The sequence below is a fragment of the Camelus dromedarius genome, chromosome 8 (genome assembly GCF_036321535.1).
Source record: "Camelus dromedarius isolate mCamDro1 chromosome 8, mCamDro1.pat, whole genome shotgun sequence".
Lineage (NCBI taxonomy): Eukaryota > Metazoa > Chordata > Mammalia > Artiodactyla > Camelidae > Camelus > Camelus dromedarius.
The window spans coordinates 56,959,032-56,985,034 of NC_087443.1; the positions used below are offsets into that span (position 1 = coordinate 56,959,032).

The following is a 26,003-nucleotide window of genomic DNA, read 5'->3' on the forward strand; positions in this document are numbered from 1 at the left end:
TTATTGTCCAGATTTATCACTGATATCTGACACAAGCTACTCCATCATTCCTGCAATTGGACCTTCATATCACTGACTCTTTCCAGGTTTTCTGTACGGGTTGGTGAGCAGTACCAATCATCAAGTCATGTATCTCGGTCCTGAAAATCCAAGAGCATGAAAGTCCAAATCAAAATAGTCTAACTATGTAGATTTATTTATTTATGACTTCAGACTTGGAATTCTGGTTGTTCAAGCTTCAAGCTCAACATCCCAGTATTGAATCAATTCTTTTGGCTACCTACAGATAGACATATGTTGACAAATTCTATGCTCCTTTTTCTTCCTGACAATGACTCTTAATATCCTTTATATTATTAAGAAATTTTCACCTCAGCATTTCACAGGGTTAGAGAAACATGGCATTTGGCTTTAATTTTCACTGAGTCCTCCTGGCCAGGATTTCTTGGAATTGTTCCATGATTATTCCAAGTCTTGACTGAAAACTATGGCTTTAAGGAATAAATGGTAAATTCCAGGTGCTACTTGTTGTCCCCAAATGAATGCTGATCCTGGAGCCAAAGGAAACACAGCCCCCTGCCTGTTTTGGGGGTATTTTTAGAATAGTTACAAACACATGATATTTATCTTGAGAGATGGCCAATATTTTTAAAATAGCTATTAAACAAACTATTTACAAAAAAACCCTGTATTTCTCTCTTATAAAAAAAAATACTGTACTCATTTCATAGCATTTGTACTATGGCGAGTGCTTGAATAGAGGAGAAGAACTTTCTCTGATCCCTCCCTGTCAGCCATGATAATTGAGCAAGCCTTACATTCTTACCCATTAATTTTTGTACACTGATCTCATTATTTCTCCCTATAACCACTACAAATTCTTCACTCTTTAGTCTTTATGCTACATCATCCAGATAGCCTTTGGTGAGGGCACTGAAGAGGATTTGAATTTCCTCACTAGAATGTAATATTTTCAGTAAAGGATCACTGCCTTGTTACCAAAGCAGTAACAGTTAAGAGAAGCCCTTGGAATGAGACAGATCCAAGTTCAAGTCCAAAGTCTGCCACTTATTGTGTAATCTTTGGCTTTTATACAGCTTTCTCTAAGTTGCAGAAAAATAGAGATAAAAACAGTCCTGACCTAATTTGATTATTCTGAGGATCAGATAAGGTAACTCACATAAAGGTTCTTGCTACACTGTTATTATTATTGTTGTTGTTGTTATTTTCCCCCATAGTAAATGCCCAGTTGCCTAAATATGCACTTGTTGAACTAAATAAGTGCTGTTCTGGCAAAAGAGAAAACACACACAAATTACAAAAACAAGTGTGAAAAAAACAGTAATTGTAAGTTATGATAAAAATACTATGGAAAAATGAGCTAAGAAAGAAATTAAAAAGGGAATCTATTTTAGATAAGATAATTAGGGAAGGCCTCTTGAAGGAGGTAACATATAAGCTGAGTCTTAAGAGATGAGAAGGAGTCAAGTATACAAAAAATGAAGACAACAGCATTTCAGGCAGAGGAAATGGCAGGTACAAAGTTCCTGAGGCAGATATGCCTGTGAACTGTCTACAGACTGAAGGACCTCACCAGTGTGCTGTGATAGAGTAAGGGCAGGGTGTCACTAGATGCAATCACAAGGTAGCAGAGGCCAAACACAAAGGGCCTTATAAGCCAGAGCAGACAGTTTGGCTTTTGATCTATGTGCAAAGGGAAGGCATTGAGGGGTTTTAAGCAAGGGAATGACGAGATCCTTAGGCCCACGCAATCCATGACTCACAGAAACAAACTGAAGGAGGATAAGAATTTTTGGAAATATTTGGAACTTGTTTACAGAAACTAAAAGTATAAATGCAGAATAAAATATTTTCCACTAGGTTAAAGTTATTGATTGCCAACAACCAAAAATTCATTAGGAAAACTTAATAAAGATTTCATCCATTTCTCTTTCTTTCATAACTGTCATGAATCCCAAGGGAGTCTGAGAATCACTAAAAAATGAAAGATAGACAAGAGCAGTAAACGTGGTAGGCAGGCAGGGTGAGAATAATTGAGAAAGCTGGTCACAGTAGGTGGCTCTGAGGGCCCAAAGTGGAAGCGCATGTCTGAGCTGTTAATATCACATTAGATGAGAGCTGATTTGGAAGATGCTGTGGAATAGATTTCTAACAAAAAGGATGGGCAAGATAAGGTTGGTGAAATACTGTGAGATGCTGGGCATTTCAGCACAAATGCCACAAGGAGACAAAGAAAATTCAAATTTATATACTTGATGATTATTTCATAAGTCAAGCTACCATTAGAGTGGCAAGTCTTTGCCATTGTAAGACTTTTTTTCCTGGCAATTATTAGGGTTTTTATCCTCTCTTGAAACTTCTCTCTCTCTTTCTCTCTTTATCTCTATATGTGTGTGTGTGTGTATGTGTGTGTTTGTGTGCAGTTTTTTTACTTGCTTTGTATTAGTGACTCTCTTGGCACTAATTAAGACCACTGCCATAAATATAATGAAGTGTTTCTATTCCTGAATGATAGTAATTACAGCTATTTACTCTTTTAAGGAATGTTATTCCCAAAGAAAAGCTCAGGGGGAAGTGGAGGCATGCTCAAGTTCCCCTTACCTGTTCATTGATGACAGATTAGTTAAAAAGTATACATAATAGCTGAGCTTTCCAAAATGTGCCACTAGGTTGGTTTGTTTGTTTATTTGTTTCTGAAAAAGTAAAAGAAAATTTTATTATTATGAGGTAGCATGTATCATAAGGACAGCTTTGGAGTTAGTTTTAACTTTTTTCTTAGAGGATGAAGGATAGCTTATTAAATGTCAGCTGTAAACAGGACTACCTATCTTTCATTTCATAGCAACTGATAATAAGTAAGAGCAAAAATGGTGAATACCTACTGTTGCCAGGTAACTGCATCCACTGTGCTTCCTGCCACCTTCATGAATCTGTAAGAAATAGAAAATACAAAGATATTGCAACTCTAATTAAACCATATCCCCAGGGTTAAAATAAAATAAGCTGAACCATAGATCAGGCCAATCCCTGGGCATCAATCCTTTCTGAGAGGGTCCACAATGATGGCCTATCCATAGCTACTGGAAGTTAAAAGGTACAGAAGGTGAAGTGTAATCACACTTTCAGTTCTCCACACATCATTTGCCACTTGGAAATCAAGACCTCAAGATGGCATTATACCTATGTCTGTCTTTCCAATCCCATGCCTGATGGTGCCCACATTGCTTTCCCTGTAATCAAAACTTATCTGTTCCATTTCCTATTCTCTAAGGACTCTGAGATCCACTAGGGAACAAATGATAACATTTCCCAAGGATGACAGCACAACAGATGCCTTTGAAAAATCTCAGGTCTCCTTCTACAGAAAGCATATGAAAATCCAGTTTATTTATACACATATAAAACACTATCTAATGTGCCCCAATGATGGGCTGCCATATCTATCTGAGCGTAGAAACCTGAGCACCACATAGAGAAATCTAACCATTTCTGGAGCAGCTGACTAGAGAACTCCATGTCATCCGACAAGCATGCTCAGCTCAAAAGGGAAATTAGACATGTTTCCCTGCAAAGCACTCAGCAAAGCCTTGCTAGCAATTCTCCACCCTCTTGTGGCCCTGAGGGCTCCACCAGAAACTCAGGGCCAGAAGGCAGCATCTGAGGCCATACAGATGCCACAGGGCATCATAAATTGCAAGCCTGTGAATAACACAGTTACTTACCTGCCTCCTTCTCCTAGCCATCCATATATTCTGAGGCCATGTGCTGTCATGGCTATTGTTACTACTTGAGAGAGTTATCACTCAGACACAAGAAATCAAAAGGAATATCTCAGTTCTTTCTGGTAGTACTTTCAATTCTCTTTCCTGAGACCCTGGAAGGGAACTTTTCCTCAGACAGAAACAATCTTCAATCAGTACTTCATAAACAAAGAACTCTTCCACTGGAAAGGGGGGTGGTATTTTGTCAGGAAGACCCTATCCCTGCCCTACCCCAGCCTAGTCTTGCCAGGCGGATATGTGGGCAAAGGGCGTGCTTGTGCTGCCCAGACAGAGGCTCTGTCTTGCCCTGATGGTAAAAGAGGACTGAGTCCTTGCAGGACTGGGTGAGAGACAGAGGGAGGATACCAGGACTACCACTTAGCAGCAGAACGATGCTCATGAAGGAAGACAAAGAGGAAGGAGAGGAGGAAGACACTGGGGATGGAGGGGAGGACGAGGAAAAGGGAGAGGAACAGAATGAGGTGAAGGAGAGGAGAAAAGGAGATGAGGATGGGGAGGCAGCTTGGTTCTTGTATGTATAGTTTTGTCTTTTTTTTTTTTTTTCTCCAGTACTGCTCAGCAGTGCAGGAGCAAGAACATGGGAAATGGAGCATGGGGGTGATCACAGAATGGAATTGGTTTGCTGGGCAGAACCAAAACATAAATGGGGATTGGAGGGAATGTAACATTTACTGAGTACCTACTTAGTAGTACCAGCCATTCTTATGCATTTATTTTATATAATTCTCAAAATTGCTTTGCTTGGTGAGGTGAATATTATTGATCCCATTATACAGATTACTAACTTCCTTATTGGCTAGGGAAGCAGTATTTCTAGACAGCCCCAAAAGCCCATTTTTAATGGGGTCATGCCACGTCTCCCAGCAGCACTCCCTCTAATTTTGGAGTCCACGGATTTCTCTATCTTTTCTCCTCTCCTTTCTCCAGTCCAGGAAAATCTCTTGAATCTAGGGGGGTAGCTCCACTCTCCTCACTATTTCTAGCCCTGCCCAGGATTCCCCCTTTAAAATTCAACAGCCAGAAAGGCTTGTGCATTCTCCTCTCCATCCTGCCATGAGCTACCCCTAAGTCAATAAATATGCAACCAGCTACCTGCTTGAATGGAGAGGTGGAAAATAGAAAAGTCCAGGGAGAATGAAAACATATTAGTATCCAAAATACTATCCCTGCCACATATGCATTCTAAGCTGTGGAGCCCTGATGGTAAATTTAGAAGAAAGATGACCCAAAAATTAAGAGAGGGAGATGAAATTTTGCCCTCCTCCCCCAGGATATTTTAAAAATTAGAAAATGTAGTCAAACTTAGATACAAGTGTTATACACACACACATCTGTATATATATAAATTTACACAGGCTTTATACCTTCAAAATGATTTCTAAAAGCTCTGAAGTGTAAAACTGTCTTTATTTGCATATAAAAATAACCATATGAAAATAACACAACATTTACAGTGCTTTTTCATTAAAATGTTTTTTCAGCCTCCTGTGTGTATAATTTCACATAATCCTCAAAATAGCTCTGGTAGGTAGATATTCCTAATTCATAGTGAAGGTGGCTAAGTCTCATAAAGGTTATACGACTTGTTCAAATTCATGGAGATAGTGCAGACTAAACTCAGGTTCTCTGATTCCAAACCCTATGCTGCCTCCAAGCTGTTTCCAGTGAGGCCAAGAAGTACAGTACAACTCTTAAGATGCAGAAAATAAGCTGAATTTTCCCCTTGAGAAAATACTACTACCCTGTTTTTCAGAAAAAGCAAAAAGGCCCGAGCACCTTCTTTGCTTGTTGGCATCACAGACTTCAGCATTTCAGTGCTATTTGTAAAACAATGTGCTGGAGTAGATGTCCAAAGTTGACTGACTTAGGGCTTCTGTTACAAGACAACCAAGAAGACAGACAAAGACAATTAGCTATCAGAGTCTGTGTGTTACACTACTGGCACAAACTGCTGTGGGAAAGAAGTCAAGGAAATAGCTAGCTCTACCTTCCATGATATTAGAAGAGGATAAACACTGAGTAAAGATTCATATTGCACTTGATGTTGAAACTGGCATTGAAAGAAGAGTAGGATTTTGCCATGAAGAGCAGGTCAGGCATAGGAATAGCTTAAGTCAAGCAAGGAAGAGGCAAGGTGAATGTTTTCTCATGCATCCATGATATCTGGATATAAGGGGACAAGTAAGGGAGTGGTAGGAAGTCAGACTGGTCAGGTGCTAGCCTGTGATGCTAACATATCTGGCTTTTATCCCTTAACACCTTAGTACAAGTCCAGGTCTTATTTATCCTTGTATGACTAGTACTCAACGCAGTATTATAAAATACATCTAGCTCCTCCTGCATGTTGGATTTATTGTGTTTAAGCAAGGGAGGAAGTGTCAAGATCAGACTTCAGTATTAGGAAGATCACTCTTGCTACAGTAAAGGTGAAAGGTACTAGTGTGGAGAAACTGGCAGGAGATGACTGCAGAATGATGGGAGGCTTTGAAATGTCAGAATGAAAAAAAGCCACAACTGAAAAAACACTGTTGGAGAGCTCAAGAGGACTGGTGGATGACTTTAAGTGGGGAAAGGGTGTAAGAGAGAACCCCGAAGCTTTAATTGCAGTAATGCAATTGCCCAAGATGGGTAATCCAGGGATAGACTTTTGATGCTGATGTTGGTGAATGTATTCCAATCCTGAAAAATGTCTCGAAGAAATTGAAGTAAATTTTCATTGATGATAACAACTATGCAGTCACAAGAAAATTCAGAGAAAAAAAATCAATCAACAACTTGCTTGGCTAAAAGGCTCTGGACAGGCAATTAAAAACACATCTAATTTGGTGTCTTAGAAGTTGGGAACTTGTCCTTCATGAAACTGTAATCTGGAGATCTGGTGAAATGGATATCCTCATATGCATTGGATGGTTTGTTCTGCTACAGATTGATAATTAAAACTTTAAATAACCTTCCATTATCAAGAGTTACCTTATAAAAAGAATGAGAAAACTAGAGTTAGGAATATGTAAAGTAATGCTAATGTTAACTTCCCACACCTCTGCCCCACCCTCAAAGAAAATCTATAATTAAATATGAAATATACTGAACCCACATATATAGAATATTCTGTAGTTTACAGAGAAATATTTTTAATTGAATATAGGAAAAGACCTACCATGATCCTGGATAAGAAAATCAGCTATTCTTCCTAAACTAATTTACAGTTTAATGAAATTCTAATTAAAAAAAAATGTCAGCAGACATTTTTGAAACTTTACAAAATCACTCTAACATTCTGACAGAAGCCAAGAATGTTCTGAAAAAATTGGAATAATGAAGGGACATTTATTTGATCTACATACATTAAAACATACCATAAAACGTGCAGTTATTAAAACATTCCCTAGGAATTAGTAAGGAGATTTTAGGAACTAGTAAAGAAATAAAGAATTAGTAAAGAGATCTATGGAACAAAAGAGATTTTTAAAACTTATATATAAGAATTTATTACATGGAAAAGAATTTAGTATATGAAAAACTGAAGCATGTTTTTAAGGGTGCTATGTGATTTGTGGCTATCTGGGAAAAAAATTAAAGTCAGATCCTTACCTAAGATTTATTTTATATAAGAAATCAAAACAGTAAAATGTAATTTAGTTTCACTATAATATTTAAAAATATTTCAATCAATTTAATGTGTTTAGACAAATGATATTATTATCTTAACTTTAGAAGTATATTTAAGCAGTAGAAAAGTTGTTTTAGCTAACTGAGGAAGAAACATTATCAAATATGTGTTCACATAAAAGATGCTGTGCACTACATTCTTCCTTTTTCCCTCAGCAAAATGATAAGAACAACTTCAAGCATATGGAAGCATTTCTACACTTATCCTGAGGAGGAAAAATCTAATTCACAAATAATGTCAAACAAAATATGCACTTCCAAATACTAGCAGGATGACTTAATATACCCCTGTTTTTTGAGAAGTATATAAAACTCACCTAAAATGGGGCAAATGTTCTGTTTTCAGAAGTCTTTAAATGATTTAAAAAACCAGAAAAATAAAAAAAACAAGGACAAAAATAACACTTAAAGGAAACTTATTAAACAAAACTTCAAGGAATAGATATTATAGCCAATGAATTTGGTGAATTCTCCCCACCTGCATGCTCTCTCCCTGAAAATTAGGGCTCTCTGAATCTATCATGTATCTATATAATTTCCTTACTCTGTTTTTATATCTATATTGGCACTGGGGAGAAAAATAAGTTCAAAAAGAGCATAATTTTCTTTGTTCGAATCTAACATTGACAGATTCTTCTGCTCTCTGCTCCCTAGTTCTGCCTGTTTCTCAGAAACTGGCCCAAACCACATAAATGAGTAACTTCAACACAGCTGCAGAATGCTCAGCAACAGTAATATTAGAGGTGGAATAACATGCACACAGACTAGTGCTGTCAGAAGTGAAATACCATTGGGAAAGTGAAAAATTCTGTTTAGGGTCCGGTATTATCCAAGGATTTTCAACCATCTACTTCCATTCTAATCCCTAGATTTAGCTCTGTGAACTAACAAGTAAAAGATGACCCAGGATGTGAATAACAACAAGAAGGGAAGATCTTGGTTTTCCAAGATTGGATGTCTCCATACCTGACTCATGAAGACAGAAATCCTGGATGATTATTTCAGAGAGTAGGAGGTGTCTACCCTCATGCTGACATCCAGTCATGCAAAAAAGAATAAGAGAGGGAAGGGGCAGAGACTGGTACCTAAGGAAATTGGCTGGTGCCAGGAAGACCCTTCAGCATTGGGGGATCTTTCCCATTGGAGCAAATCTGCTGCTATGGAAAAGAACAAAATATCCCCTTTCATTGTGAGAGTTCCTTTCCTCCCTCAAGGGACCCCAAATCTGGGAGAATTTCTTTCCTTTGTTATCCACCTGCACGTATGACGTATCTGAAATATTGTTGAGCCTTCTCTCCCAGGGCATATCACAGCTCTCTCTCATAATAAGGCACATCTTTATTCATGGTCTTTGGGGTTTGATTTCTACTTCTGGACGGCAGAGTGCAACCCTAAAAACTGGTTTCCAAATTTTGCTCCCAGGAAAGAGGATAAATTCTTCATGAGGAAATGGATGTCTAAATGACTGTAAACTTCAGTAAGGGTGGGGTAGCCTGATTCTTCTTCACTTTGCCCACAAAGAGAATCGTCAGTTATGTAACTGACATGATTAAGATATGACAGCCATTTTACGCAAAAGCTAGGTAAAACTTGTGAAGAAACTATTCACTTTGAGTTATAGCAAACCAGGCATCTTCTACTTGGTCCAAAGCCACTTACATTTCCATGGCTAATTCTATATTAAGCCACAGAACAAATGAAATATTGATTTCTTTCTCTCCCTACCATCTCTCTTCTCTTTTTCTGTTTCTCTTTCCATCCCTCCAAGCCTTCCTCCCTCTCTTCCTCCCTCCTTTCCTTTCCTCCCCCCACCCCTATTTTCATATATAATATTACATTGGCAGTAGGCTGATAAACAGCATTGCTATATAGTCATTGACTTTAGTGGCTAGTGCAGCTCTCTATTTAGGTTTCCCTTCTAGTTTACAATTCCCTTAATTTGGTAGATTTATAGAGCTTTTAATATACGGGGACTTGAGATGGATGAGACTCTCCAATGAATCCCTCTTGCCAATAAAAGTTAAATCCATGAGGTTTAATTTACAGATGATTTTAATAAAGAAAGGAAAAAATAAGTTAGCTACCATTTACTGATTGACAGGCACTTGATAATCAGTTTATATAATGTACAACCCTATAAGGTTTGTATTATCACTTTCATTTTATAGACGAAGAAAACTGTGCTTAAGATCATCCAAGTAATAAGTTGCAGATCTGAGATTCAAGTCCAGTTCTGACTTTAAAGCCCTCAAGTTAATCATGCAGAGATGGCAAAGTTGTGATATGTATAGTGCTGCACCGTTTTTCTAAGACTATTGTAGACATTGGTAATATATCTCAATACCCTCTCACTAACCTCATAATTGGCCTAAGAATCTTCTCAAGACAAGGTGCCAGGCACTATTACCTGGAATTGGCCCCTGAGTTAAAGCCTATTTACTGCGAATGGAGGGGTGTGGTTGGGAGGAGGAAAGCTATAGGAAAATGTCTGGAATAAAATGGAGGCAGATGTGAGACAGTAATAGGAAGAATAGGTTTGCTTGCTTAGAATAAAGACAAATGGCAGGGGGATGAGCGATGATGAAAGATGTTGAAACAGGTCGGAAGGCTATGGCTGGAGTTGGAAGGTGCTGTTTAGGGGAATATTATGATAGACATATCTTGACAGTCTAAAATGCTGCTGAGGAAGTCATAAAGACTTCGACTGAGGCAAAGAAGGCTATAACTGACCTGATGTGATTTGCACTGGCTGTGGGGACTGGTGGGAAGAAAGGAAAATGCATCAAGATGTCACGATAAATTTCACATACGAAAACAAACTTTCCAAAAGCTCAAGACCTGGTATGAAGCTGAATCTATGAGAGTGAATACTGTGGAACTAAGATGGAGAGGATTATATGTCTTTTCCAGTATTCTAGACTATGTGGCTTCATTCCAAGATGAATATTCAGGAAAACAGCACCATACAGTAGAAAAAGCATGGACCTAGGAATCAGACAGATACATGATTTAAGACCTGGCTCCACAACATATTAGCCATGTGAACTTGAGTAAGTTGTTTAACCTCCCTGAACCATTTCAAATGGAGACAGTCTACTTCCCAAAGGCATTGTGAAGATGAACAAAATAACATACACGAAGGAACAAAGGTACTGCCAGGCACACTGCTGGCACTCAATAAATGTGAGCTTGGTAAATAATTTAGCATTTATGCACTTCTATTCCTTAATCTGTAAAATGAGATAATAACACCTGCTCTGCATATATTACAGGGCAGTAGTTCTCACACTTTGGGGTGCAAAGAAACCCTACAGTCCCTGCTCAAAATGCCAATTTTTAGGTTCCATCTTCACACATTCTGGTTCTGTAGGTCTGAGCTACAGCCTAAGAATCATGCTGCATTTTTAAGAAGCTCACCAGGTGTTTCCAATGCAGGGGACCATGGACCATACCTTTCACAGATTTTGATCTTGGTAGCACCTGTTAGCATTCTTGGAGAAAAAAGGAGGGGTCTAAGTGAAAGCAGAATAGGGAAGGGAGAAAAGCAATGGAAAAAAAGAAAGTGAGGAAGAATATTTCCAAAGACCATATGTGTCAAGTCTAAATCTATGTCCCAGGACTCCAGCCTCCTTCTCCAGTATTCTTTCTAACCCTCATCTGTCTTCTCTGACCATAGAAGAAGAGAGAAATATCCTTTATCATAATGGCAATAACTGATAACCTGGGGCTTGGGTCAGGAATTAGGCTGTTTCTTTAATCAGAAAAGAATTCAAGGGAAAAAAATAAAAATAAAAGAAAGTGAGTTTAGAAGTAAGTAGTTGTTAACACAACTCAGCCAGGGAGCAGACCATTGCAGTAGCCAGTACTTCCTTGTTAATGAGCACTGAACAGCTGCTGGGGAGGCTTTGTCTGTCTCTAGAGGTAGAGATGGAAACTTCCTTCTAGTGAACTAAGAGGAATAAATTGTTCTCTCCTCCTATAGTTTGATTAAGTCACATAATTCTTTCACAGTTGAAATAACACAGAACAATTATTAGGGGTAACATTGTAATAATTTCTCTGTGCACCAAATTGTCCCCAGCTGTGCATCTTCCCTCTCCAAACAAGAACGTAGTGTAAGCAGGTTTGTAGGCAGGAACTGTGATCACCCTCATTGTAATGACATGTTACTCTAGCTAATCTTTCTAGTTCTCATCTTCATTCAATTCTCTGAACTGCTTAGAAGGCTACATTGAGTCATATGCAAAAAATTAATTAGAAAATAACACTTTTCATCTTTTGAAATACACTTGTTCTTCTCAACAATAGTGGCTGGCATTTCTTTACGTGTCAACTGTGCCAGGAACTATGCTAAGCAGTTTAAATTCATTACCTCATTTAACTTCACAACAAGCCTAAGAAGTAGATAATATCATTAGCTGCATTTTACCAATGGGGAGACCTGGGTTTTAGAGAGATTCAATAATTCCTCGAGTGACGTAGCTAGAAGCTGATCTGTGTCTAATCTAGTTCCAAATGCATGCTCTTTACCATCCTCCTATTTTCCCCTCAGTTCTACTATATTGACTCACGACAGTAGAAAACAGAAAGCTATTGTTTTAATATGTCTTTATGAAAGAAAGGACCCATGAAGTCAAAAATGCCCAGGGCCCACAAAAGCCATAATGGGAGCCTGTGTATACACTGAACTTTCCACTCTTACCCACCCATACTGCCTTCACTGCTATCTATACTTTGAGTACAAGTGGGGTCTATAAATCAGCATTAGGCACTTAGCTAAGTACTGGTAATTAGACACAACTAAAGATAAAAATTCTGGATATAAAAAAGCAATTTTTCTGTTTCTGGTTTGTAGACCATTGAGCATACATCATGTGGTCTGCTGTGATGGAACAGACCATCATTTGCTTCCTAATTCTCTTCTGGTTTTATCTTCTTTACTCAAATTAGAATGCTTTCCATAGCTCTCTGGGCCACCATGGAGCTAAAGGCCCTGTCTCACTTTCTGTTCTAACACAGGTTCAGGTTAGAATATTCCACTAGTAACTCTGTAGAATTTTAGGATAACTTTCATTCTGCATTCAACAAATCTGAGCACCCACTATGTACTAGGCTGTTTGCCAGCCCTGCATATACATTAGTAAATAAAAAAGACATACTTCCTGCTCTTATGGAGTTTATAATCTATAGCCAATAAATAAACAATAAATGTGCAGTTATAAATTGTGATAAATGCCGCAAAGAGAACTAACAGAATGTGTTGCTAGGCTAACAGAATCACTTAGCTAGGCTTTTCAAGAAAGGACTCTGATGGATGAGGAGAAACCAGCCATGTGGCAAGCTGAGAGAATACTCTCGGTAGAAAGAAGAACATATGTGTAACCACCTCCCCTTTACCTCCACAAAAAGAGAAACTTAGAACATATCAGGCTAGTGAGGCCTGAGTGAAGTAAGAAAAGGGGAAATCTGGAGAAGATAAGAATGAAGAGTCGGGGAAAAAAAAAAAAAAAGAATGAAGAGTCGGGCAGCAGCCAGATTGTAGATTGTTCATTGTAGAGCCTTGTCAGGTGTGGTAAGAAGATTAAATTTTATTGTCAGAACAATGCAAGGTCACTAAACAGTCTTTAGCAAGTGACTGACATCATGTGAATTATGTTTGTAAAAGATTTTCTGGCAACTGAGTGGCGAATAAATTGGAGAGGACAAGAATGGAAGCAAATAGACCAGCAGTGGGGCTACTAAAGTGGTCCAGGTTCTGAGTTCTCCAAATTGTAATCCTTTTGTTAATGTCTGCTCTATGGCCATCCCTCATCTAGAGCAGGGCTCATATTCCAAGTCAGTGTGGTCCAAACATGTTAGAGGAACACCAGTTCCTCAAGACAGTCTCTGAAAGTAAGACTTGTCAAATTTTTAAAACTGTGTGCTAAGACACCTGCACCCCAATGTTCATAGCAGCACAATTTACAATAGCCAAGACATGGAAACAACCTAAGTGTCCATTGACAGATGACTGGATAAAGAAGTTGTGGTATATGTATACAATGGAATACTACTCAGCCATAAAAAATAATAAAATAATGCCATTTGCAGCAACATGGATGGCCCTGGAGGATGTCATTCTAAGTGAAGTAAGCCAGAAAGAAAGAAAAATACCATATGATATCACTCATGTGGAATGTAAAAAGAAAAAGACAAATGAACTTATTTATAAAACAGAAACAGACTCACAGACATAGAAGACAAACTTATGGTTACCAGAGGGGGAAGGGGGTCAGAAGGGATAAATTGGGAGTTCAAGATTTGCAAATACTGACTGGTATATATAAAATACAGAACAAGTTTATACCGTATAGCACAGGGAACTATATTTAATATCTTGTAGCTTATGGTGAAAAAATATGAATGAATATATGTATATTCATGTATGACTGAAGCATTGTGCTGTACACCAGAAACTGACACAACATTGTAAACTGACTATACTTCAATTTAAAAAAAGTTAAAAAAAAAGGAAAATTGTGTGCTAAATCCCCTTCTTGAAGACTCAGAATGTAAACTAATGTAATAAAGATGCTGAGAAGTGTCTTAGTACATTTGTTATCCCAGTATTTCTCAAACTTACTTGAAAATGGAAACTTTTATTTTTCCCCTAACCACATAATGTTAATATCCTGCAGAACTGATATTTTCCAAAATACTTTTAAGGAAATGCCTCCATAAGTCATTCTAACCAAGGGTTAACTCCATATGCATGGTATAAGGGGCTCCTCTTCTCAACATCTCAATTTATTACTTCAACGGCTTAGACTAGACAGTATTTTCTAACTCCATACATATTATATGAGGATATAAACTTTTCTAAGTCATATTTCTTCTTTTCATTTCTACAACCTATTTTCTGTCAAGTGTCTCCTTACTTGTACACTGTAAAGGTTGACAAGTTTTCATTCTTTTCTGTAAACATAATTTTCTTCCTTGCTTCTGGATCTGGATCTCCTATGAGACAGCTATTGGGGATCCTGAACTGATCCTTTGTATCAGTAAGATTTCATCTCAGTTTTTTTGTCTCTGTCTAAAGCTCTGTGTAGAGCTTTTCTTGATTTCCAAGAGATTTCCTTGATTTTATCTTCCAGCTTTTTATTGGACTCTTTCCTTTAACAGCTTTTTGGAGGTAAAATTTAATACCATATAATCCACCCATTTAAGTGTACCATTCAATAGTTTTTATTATATTTACAAAGTTGTGCAACCATCAACATAATCTAATTCTAGATATATTTAATTTCAAAAAGAAACCTTATACCCATGAGCAGTCACATTCCATTTCTTACAATCTCCACCAGTCTAGGCAACCCAATCTACTTTTTGTTTCTATACATTTGCCTATATTTCATAAAAAGAAAATCATACAATGTTTGCTCTTTTGTGACTGGCTTTTTTCAGTTAGCATAATGTTTTCAAGGTTCATCCATGGTGTGACATGAATTGGTACTTCATTTCTTTTTATTTTCAAGTAATATTCCATTGTATGGATATACCACATTTTATTTATCCATTCATCAGTTGATGGACATTTGGATTGTTTCTACTTTTTGGCTGTTATGAGTGATGTCATTATAAATAATTGTGTACAAGTTTTTGCATGGACATATGTTTTCATTTCTCTTGGGTATATACCTAGAAGCTGTCACATGGTAACAACTTTTTGAGTAATTACCAGGCTGTTTTCCAAAGTAGTTGCACCATATTACATTCCCACTCACATATTATATTCCCACATTCTCTCCAATATTTGTTTTTGTATGTCTTTTTGACTGTAGCCATACTAGTGGATGTGAAGTGGTATTGCACTGTGATTTTGATTTGCATATTCCTAAGGACTAATGATTTGAACATCTCTTCATGTACTTATCAGTCATTTGTATATCTTCTTTGGAGAAATGTCTATTCAGATACCTTCTGCTCATCTTTAAACAGGTTGTCATATTATTGTTGAGTTGTAAGATTTTTTTTCTACATATATTCTAGATATAAATCCCTTATCAGTTATATGATTTGCAAATATTTTCTCCTATTCTGTGTTCTGTTCACATTCTTTTTTATTTTTTATTTTTAAAATTTTTTGTGGGGGGAGGTAATTGGGGATTGTTTTTATTTTAATGGAAGTACCAGGGATTGAACCCAGGACTTGCATGCTAAGCACGCATGCTACCACTGAGCTATCCCTTCCTGCTTTGTTCACATTCTTGATGATGTCATTTGATGCACAGTTCTTAATTTTGGTGAGGTCCAATAAAGCAGTTTTCTTTTATCACTTACGCTTTTAGTGTTGCATCTAAGAGATCATTGCCTAACATTTATCAGACTTAATTTCAGCAATTATATGTTTAGTTTCAAAAAATATCTTTTTATTCTAATTGTAACTTTTTCTCACAGAAATGTGTTTTTACTGTATGAGTACAATATTTTACTGTATCTTTATAAGGATACTAATTACAGCATTTTATTTTGCAAGTTCTGATCCTGAATTATAATTCTTGGGTCAATTTTAAAATTTATTTGTCTTTAATATTACTGGTTTCCTTCTTATGTCTTGTGATCTCTGGCTATCTATACATATTTAAAAATTGGGGACTAAATAGATTTTTCTAGGTAGTTCTCAACTGTTGAATACATGAGCTTTTTAGATAAGTCTCTCCTTTTCCTGGGATCTCTACTTTGTGGGCAGAGCTTGTTGACCAACACAGGTCACTTAGAGAAGGGAGGGCACAGACAGACTTTGGGCTACAGTATCCCCTCCAGAGATACTATTTCCTGAGTATGAATATGTGTTGATTTTGGTGTAACTTCCTTTTGAAAACTTCCCTTTTCTATACGTGGATGGCTCTTGAAAGAGAGATGCTAACTGTTTAAAAGGTGGAAGTCATCCTTTATTAATTCTTCCTGTCTCTCACCCTCACCTTGCTGAAATATCCATCAACAAATCATGTCTACTCTAATTTCTCTCCATATCCTCTGCCATTACCTTAACCCAATTCAGCACACCTCGTAATCAAAAAGCCTCTTTTCTGAGCTCTTTGGATTCCTTACTTTTGCACCTTGAGATCTATTTGGCACACAATATGGAGTAGACTCTGGTACATATTGCTGCTCCCTATTTAAAAAATCCTGTAATGGCTTTCCATTGCTCATAGAATAAAATACACACACTTCTTTACCATAGTATACATGGTCCAGTAATGATACGGTCCTTTCCTGTCTATGTGTTCTCATCTGATACCATTCTCATTTTGCTCACTACACTGCCTATCCTTCTATTCGCCAAATATCTTAACCTTGTTTCTGATTCAGGACATTGACAAACATGACCTAGAATCTCTGTCTAGAAGTTTTTTCACTTCACCCTTTGAGCAATTGGCTCCTTCTCATTCTTTTGTCCTTAGCTAAAATAAATTGTTCCTCAGATAAGTCTTCTCCGATCTTCTTGTCCAAACAGATCCCCCCAACTCCAGGCATCCTGATCATTTCCTCACAAAATTGCACACAATTTATAATAATTTTTTAAAAATTTACTGTGGCTCTCTCTTGCTAAGCTCCAAAAGGGTAAGAATTACTTTGGCTTTATTCATCAATGTATACCTCCTATATACATCAGTATATACACTTAAGCTAGTATCAAACACAAAATAGGTGTTCAATACATATTTATTGAGAGAGAATTTGGTGCTCATCTCACTATGGTTTAAAAGCCTCAGTAAAGATGCTTTCAATGAATACCTGCTCTTCTTGACACTGCCACATCACCCAAAAATAGATTAGGTCCTTACTTTACAGTAGAAATAGCAATAAACTACAAATAAGTTAAAAGAGACTGACATTAAAACATTTTTAAAAGGCTAGATGAAAATGAAATAGTAACTTTATCCTAACTGTGTAAGGAAAGAAATAGAAAAGACTAGTAACAATAAAGTAGATAAGGACAATTACAATGAAAATTAGCTTCTGAAACAATAAAAACAGGCTTCAAAGTAATAAGAAAAGCAATAGGTTAAGATAAAATTGTCATTACATAGATAATGCATAAAAGTTTACAGAAGAAAAACAGGGAACTGATAAAACCCTAAAGAACAGTTCTTCATGCCTTTAGATAAAAATCAATGACTGGGAATAGTCAGTTCCTGAACGAGGAAATGAAAGTAATAAAACAAGCATTTTATTAACTACTTCCCATATTCCCGGCAATAGGCTAGTCCCTGAAGATTCAAAAATGAAGATTCTATCTCTGTTAGTTCATATCCTAACTGGAAAGATAGTTCTGTTTAATTCTGTAACTACCTAAGTAGTTTTAAGCTTTTTTAAGCTTGAAAATTAGTTTGGCTCCATAAAACTAAAGCTACTCGTTTTGATTTATATAAATCACAATAATTTATTTTAAATCACTATTTATACAATGATTTACATTGCTTCACAATCACATTTATGCATACCATTTCAGGTCAGATGAATTTACAGCCAATTGTTGAATAAGATAGTATTCATTCAATAAGCATTTATAACACATCTACAGTACTCCTAGATTCTGAAGGCTCCAGGATCAATAGAACATAGACTCGGTCCTGATCCTTGTCTGCAGTCTATTAGGGGAGGTAGATATGTAAGTGAATAAGTTATCAATTTGTTAAGTGCTAAAGCAGAAAAACAAGCGAAGTACTATATAAGGTCAGAGAAGGTGATAAGAAATCCTGCCAGAAGATGTCAGAGATGATCTACTGGAAACAAGGAAAATGAGGGGAGAGGGTAGTATTCCAAAAAAAGGACACAAAATAAAAAGTCACAAAGGTTAAAAAATATATGGCATCTTCTAAAATGGACATATACTCTGATGTACTAAGGGCAAGTTGTACAAGGGATTGTAGCTGCTGACTAGCTGAAAAGCAGTCAGGCACTGGACCCTAAAAACCTGAGGTGCAGGTGAAAGGGTTAGATTTCCAGCAAGAATAACTTGACCACATGTTGCATTTTTAAAAAACTACTCAGAAATCTATATGGAGAAATTAGAGTCTAAGACTAGATACAGAGAAATCGTTTAGGAGGAAAAACGATAAGGTTTAAAACAAAAATGAAAGGAAGATGGGATATGAGTGATAATAAGAGGTCAGAAATAACAGAATTTAGTAACTAACTAATGGAGTTTGTGAACAAAGGAGAGGAATGAATCTAAAATGGCCTCCTGGTCTGTGACTCAGGCAAAATGCTTATTGTATCATTAACCAAATATGAGATAAAGGAGACAGTATAAGGATTTGGAAAATGTTTGGTTCTTTTCACAGTTAACAGGATTCAGATATAAACACTCATGAATCACAATCAATCTTGCATTAATTAAAATATAGTACATTAATAAAAATAATACTCATTGCTGTGGGATATCGGGGAAGAAGATACACAATAATACATTGCTGCCCTGCAACCCTTGAAACTGTTCTGAAAAGAAATTTGGCAACAAATACAAGAGCCATAAAAATTATCATATACTTTGACCCAGAAACCTAACTTTTTGGAATATAGCCCAAGGATGTAATTCAAAAGAAATAAAAAACCTATTTGTATAAAGATGTTTATAGCTGTGCTATATTTTACAGACAAAAACTGGAAACAGTCCAAATGCCCAACAGTGGGGAAATGCTCAGGCAGACTTTGGTACACTAATGCAATAGAATATTTTATTGCTATTAAGAATGACAAATATGAGAACTATGTAGAAATAAGGAAAACACAACATAAGAGCAATGAGCAAAAAATGCAGAAATCAAAATGATGCATATACAATGATTATAACCATGTAAAATTATATATGTATAACCAGGAGGATTGGAAAAACTACAGAGATGATTATTTAGAGCGCTGACATTTTTGTTAGTGGTGGTTGAGTCGCTGGGAATGTTTATGTGTTTCAAGTTATATTTCACAGTGCATTTAGTACATATACATTAAGAAAGACAAATCTATTTTTTTTCTGGCACATTAAGAAAAAAATGTTCATCAGTACCTTTCCTTGCCTTATGTTATTTTCTCCAGCCTCTTGAATCCTATTAGTTTTTGGATGTATGAGGAAGTGGACCCCACCACTTGCCACCATGCCACTCAGTCACATGCTCATTTCTTTTGCCTGTATCTTACTATTGTGTCCAAGTTCTTGACTTATTCATAACAAACCAGCAACTATGTACTCACCACGTACAAAACCTGGGATGCCCTAACTACACCTTATGTTCTGGGTAGAAGTGTCTCCTCAGTATGATCTTTTAACCTCTGACAGAAAAATATTTGTTTCTTACTTTCTGTTACACTGGTGGAATTGTCCCTCCATTTAATGAAGACCAATTCCTCTGGATTCCACTTCATCTAGCCTTAAAGGACTTCTCACTTTGGTTATATCCTTCATCTCCTGTATCATCTAGTTCTTCTCCTGGATAAGTCTCATCAACATATAAACCTGTTCTGCTGTCTCCCACATTAAATTAAAGGGGGAAAATGACATCACCTTCCTTGACCCCACATCTCCCTTCAATTTTCTACTCTCCTTGATAGTAAAAATTCTCCTAAGAGTTGTTCTTCACTTTATTGTTTCTGATTTCTCACCTCCTCATTCACTCTTCAAACTATTGTGATCTGACTTCTGCTCCCATCACTCCCCTGAATTGTATTTCTTAAGGTCACCAACAACCTGCGTGTCGCCAAATTCAATGGTACTTTTCTGTCTTCCTGTTACTTGACCTTCTGGTCTCTTAGCAGCATTCTCTCTGTTCTTGGTCTCTATACCTTTCCTCTTACCTCCCTTTCCTCTTACCTCTGTAGCCATCAGTCTTTTCTCACATTTCTAAATGTGAGAGTTCCTCTGGGCTCTCTCCTAAGCCTCTGTTTCTTCTCTTTCCATGTTCTAACTGATCTCCTCCATGTTTGGCCTTATATCCCATTTGCCTGCTAATGACCACCAAAATTAATATCTCTACCAGAGACCTTGAACCCATGACTCATACTTAATGGTATACTTGACATCTCCTCTTAAACTCAAGCAGAATAAACATAACACGAAAACTAAAGTCATGATTTTTTTCCCCAGAACCAGTTATTTCCCCGGTGTTCCCTTCTTTGTAAATGACAATTCCATCCACCCAGTTATTTACGCATCTCTGTGTCACATCACCACAGATTTACCCAATATATTAAGTCCTATGATTTCTACCTCAAACAGTTTATTCCACTGCCACAACCCTAGTCATCCTTTGTACAAGTACAGCAGCCTTCTCACTGACTTCCCTGCCTCTTCTCCCAATCCATTTTCCACAGAGCAGACATAGCATACTTTTTGTATAACAAGTCAAATTATTTCTCTCCCAAGCTTAAAAACATTCAATGTCTTTCCCACTACACTTAGAAGAAATTCTAAGCCCTTCACTATACCTGTAAGCACCTATATAATATGACTCCAAATTATTTCTCCAGCTATACATTTCTTTAGCCAACCTGGCCCTCTTTTCATTCTAAGGGCCTTTGCACATTTTATTTCTTAGAAGAACACTGTTCCTGTTCACTTCTCATTTTGTCTAGTTGACACCTGCTCATCGTTTAAATTATACTTTATTTACTTATTTATTTTTAATGAATCTTTTTAAAATTGAAGTATAGGTAATTTAATATATTAGTTTCAGGTGTAAAACAGTGATTCAATATTTTTATAGATTATACTCCATTTAAATTTATTATTGACTATGGGCCCTGTGATATACAATATATCCTTGTTTTGTTTAGCTTATTTATTTTATACTTAGTAGTTTGTACCTGTTAATCTCAGACTTCTGTCTTGCCTCTCCCCTACTTCCTTCTCCCCATTGGTAACCACTATTTGTCCTCTATATCTGTGAGTCTGTTTCTGTTTTGTTCTATTTATTTGTGTGTTTATTTTTTAGATTCAGCATATAAGTAATAACATACAGTATTTGTCTCTCTCTGTCTGGTTTATTTTCCTAAGCATAATACCCTCCAGTTCTACCCATGTTGTTGCAAATGGCAAAATTTCATTCTTTTTAATGGATGATTAATGTTCAACTCCACATCTTTATCCATTCACCTGTTGATAGACACTTAGGTTGCTTCCATATCTTGGCTATCATAAATAATGCTGCTATGCTAAATGTCCATCAACAGATTAATGAATATATATTTTATATATATACATATATATAGTGTATAATCTTAAAATAATGAGACAAATGAACTTATTTATAAAACAAAAACAGACTCACAGACATAGAAAACAAACTTATGGTTACAGTGGGGGGCGGGGAAGGAAGGAGGATAAACTGGGAGTTTGTAGATACTAACTACTATATATAAAATAGATAAACAATAAGGTCCTACTGTATAGCACAGGGAATTATATTCAATACACTGTAATAGACTATAATGAAAAAGAATATGAAAAGGAATAGATATATGTATAACTGAATCACTATGCTGTGCACCAGAAATTAACACAACATTGTAAACCAACTATACTCCAACTAAAAAAGAAAGATAATGTAAAAAAAAGAATGTTGCTATGAATACTGGGGTGCATGTATCTTTTCGAATTAGTCTTTTCATTTTCTTTGGATATATGCCCATGAGTGGGATGGTAGTTTTATTTTTGGTTTTTTGAGGAACTTCTTTTTGGGGGGGGGGTAAATTAGGGTTTTGTTTTTTTTTAATTTACTTTTAGTGGAGGTACTGGGGATTAAAGCCAGGACCTCATGCATGCTAGGCAGGCACTCTACCACTGAGCTATACCCTCCTCCCAAGGAACTTCTATACTGTTTTCCAAAGTGGCTGCATTAATTTACATTCCCACCACCAGTCTACTAAGGTTCTTTTTTCTCTACATCCTCACCAATATTTGTTATTTGTGGTCTTTTGATGATAACCATTCTGACAGGTGTGAGGTGATATCTCATTATGGTTTTGAGTTGCATTTCTCTGATGATCAGCAATACTGATCATCTTTGCATGTGCTTGACCCTCTTATGTTTTTCTTTAGGGAACACTTCCATGACATCCTAACTTAGTCAAATCCCAGCCCTTATAGTCATTCACAACACCATATACCTCTTCTTGGTATTGTGTTAATTTTAAGATAAGTTGATTAATGTCTGTGTCTCCCCTACCATATTATATACTCCATGAAGGCAGAGACAGTTCTATTTTTGTTTATTACTATATTCTCGGTTCCTAACATAGTACCTGAAATATAGCAACTACTCAAGAAATATTTACAGAATGAATGTATGATTGATATAAGGTCATGCTACTAAGAAGACATTTGTCAGTCCCATGAAAATACATTAACCAAATCATTAAAGGAAAGGTATAATCTAAAAGAATAACTACATGGACTTAAGTGATAGTTATTGGCTTTGCTTGATTATGTATTATGAACTATGAAAATGTTCTACACATGTAATTGTTTCGTCTTGTTTTGTGGGGGGAGGTAATTAGGTTTATTTATTTATTTATTTAATGGAGGTACTAGGCATGCACTCTACTACTGAGCTATACCCTCCCTCCTACACATGTGATTCTTATTTCCTAATTGTAACATGTAAAATAAAACCAACCTTTCCGCCACCACCACCCCCCACCCCACCCTGCCAACAGTAATTTTGAAGTTCAGGAAATGTATGCAAAGGGAAGCCCAGAGCTACATTTGTGGGTAAGGGTCAAGGTCAGAAAATTGTTCTGCAGGAAAAAAGGGATGCTCCCACTGAGAGAGGACAGAAAAAAGAAGGGTGGGAAAAGGATAGGAGTTAAAGTGGGGCTTGGAGATTCTTTGTAAAGAGGAAAATGCCTAAAATTAAATTTCAAGTTGTTAATGTTGTTACAATGTAAGTCATTCCACCTTCCTAAACCTTCAATAATTTATGCTATATTAGCTCAAGACTAAGCTAAAAAAGGAAAGAGAGAGTGTTAAAAGAGCCAGTAAGTCACAAGGGCCATCTAGGAGGTTGGTCAGAGGTTTCTTTTTCCTAGAATATATCTGTTTATACTCGTATGGCATTGATCTAACCTCACTCGGGCTATATACTTCACTGGAAAACATCTTACTTGTCTTTGAAAGTATAGGAATAACCATACTCATCCCAAAATATGATAAGATGCTGCATAAAAGGTGTGCTTTAGTGCATTCTCTATGTGCTAGATGAATTCCTGACTATCACATCTTCCTTGTTCCCACCCTTCCTGCTCTAGTTGTATCTCCATTTTGTGCCTTGGATTCAATATATATCTTCATCCTTCCTCATGCTATTCCCTCAGACATTCCCTTCAACCCTGCATAAATGGACCCAACCTGCATAGATGTTCCACTTATTTAATCTGGGACTGGCCCACCAGCAGGACTGGGGCAAAGAGCATTTAACATAGTGCCCCAACCACAACCAATGCTTAAAAATGATTATTAGATTCAGTCAAAATTAAATATATCACTGATAGCAATTCTCTAGAATACCTACTAATAAATTTATCTATTAAGTTGTGCTTTAATGTACAAGTATTTTTAGCATTTCTCAATTTTTTAACCCAGCTCCACTGGACAGGATTTTGTCAAGCTTTACTTTCCGTAAGAAGTCACAAGAATAAGTAGATAATATTTTGCCTTTTTAAAAATATTAAATGATGCTATTCAATGCTGGAATATTTAATGTGCTTTTTAAAACACATTTAAATCATCCCTTCCAACCTGTTCTGGAGATTGTGATATCCCTCCTGAATCCCACCAACTTCTGCTGACTGTGAAAGGCCCAGAGAGATAAGAAGTTCTTCCACTGTTTGATGGAGAACCCCTGATTTACGATGGGAAATGTCACTATGAAAAAATTTCTCTGTCCCTCTTAAGACCAGAATTAACAAGGAAGAATACAAATACATTAATTCATTCCATTTAATGAACAGTGTTATAAAAACTGCTAAATAATCTGACCTACCCATCTAGGAGGGCGATGACGTTCTTCCTGGGCCGCCCAATATTGGGGCCATACAAACTGGCTCTGGAGTAAATCCGGATGGGCTGCAACAGGCTCTTCAGCTGGATGTAATCCTTTCCCAACTGGCTGCCATTTACTGCCCGGCCATGCATGGTCCGATAGTTATTTGGCTCTAGATTAAAAACAGATATGCAAGTCAGAGTTGAGAAGGGTGAGGTTCTGTCAACCCCTTCCTGTCCACAGATCTCTCTGCCTTTTTCTTAGCAATGTGAATAAAATAAAAAAAGGATGCAAAGTAGCTTAACTTGAGAAACCATCCCAACAAAAAAAAGTCAAGTACCATTCTACCATTGTTTTTATTTTCAAACTAACCTTCACAAAAAAATCACCTAATCAACAGTAGAGAGACCATACTGATTTTCAGGTCATACTTTATAATAAATATAAAGTACTGGGTTGAATAGTGTCCCCCAAAATTCTTGTCAAGATGGAACTTCAGAATGTGACCTTATTTGGAAACAGGGTCTTTGAAGATGTAATTATTTAAGATGAGGTCATATTGGACTTAGTGCTCTAAATCCAATGACTGGTGTTTTTATAGAGAAAGAAGAGGGAGATTCAAGTACATAGACACACAGAGAGAAAGGCCATGTGTTGATGGAGGCAAAGACGGAAAAGATGCTTCTATGCCAAGGCTTTATGGCAGCTATTAGAAGCTAGAGAGAGGCATGGAATAGATTCTCTCTTAGAGCCTCCAGAAGAAATCAACCCTGGCAATGCTTTGATTTCAGACTTCCTGAACTATGAGGGAACAAATTTCTGTTGTTTTATACCATGAAGCTTGTGGTAATTTATCATGACAGGCCTATGAAATTAATACAAACATTAAGAAAGGAAAGCTTCCTAAAGATGGTCATTGTACCAAAAAGTCAGAAAATCAATGAAAGCAAAAATTGGTTCTTTGAAAATATCAACAAAATTGACATAACCTTTGGCTAGACTGACCAAGAAAAAAAGAGAGAAGTCACAGATTACCAAAATTAGGAATGAAAGAGGAAACACCACTAAGAACTTCACAATGATTAAAAGGATAAGGGACTACTATGAATATCTTTATGCCAATACTTCACACAATTTAGGTGAAATGAAAAAAATTTTCAAGAAAGACACAAATTACTAAAACCAACTCAAAAAGAAATAGAAAATCTGACGAGGCCTATCATAACAAAAACACTTAATGAGTCATTAAAATTGTTTCAACAAAGAAAGCCCAGACTCATAAGGATTAACTGATGGATTCTATCAAGTATTTAAGGAAGAAATAATACATGATTTTTCACAAAATCTTCCAGAAAATGAAGGAAGAGTGAACAATTCCCAACTTATTTTATAAAGCCAATATTCCCCTGATACAAAGTCATAGACATCACAAGAAAACTACAGATAAATACCCCTCATAAAAATAGATTAAAAAATATCCAACAAAATACAAATTGAATCCAGCAATATGTAA

The 26,003-nt window shown here is 36.6% G+C and overlaps 1 protein-coding gene across 4 annotated transcripts in view; it reads right to left on the minus strand.

Moving 5' to 3' along the window:
* The window catches only part of HPSE2 (heparanase 2 (inactive)), a 620,206-nt gene that overhangs the window by 194,565 nt on the left and 399,638 nt on the right, over positions 1-26,003 (minus strand). For all 4 annotated transcript variants that reach the window (XM_064488325.1, XM_031461575.2, XM_010974414.3 and 1 more), the window contains 2 exons: positions 24,491-24,662; positions 2,904-2,951 (listed from right to left, as the gene is read on the minus strand). In XM_064488325.1, the coding sequence (XP_064344395.1) occupies positions 2,904-2,951; positions 24,491-24,662 (220 nt within the window). The remainder of the gene's footprint in view (positions 1-2,903; positions 2,952-24,490; positions 24,663-26,003) is intronic.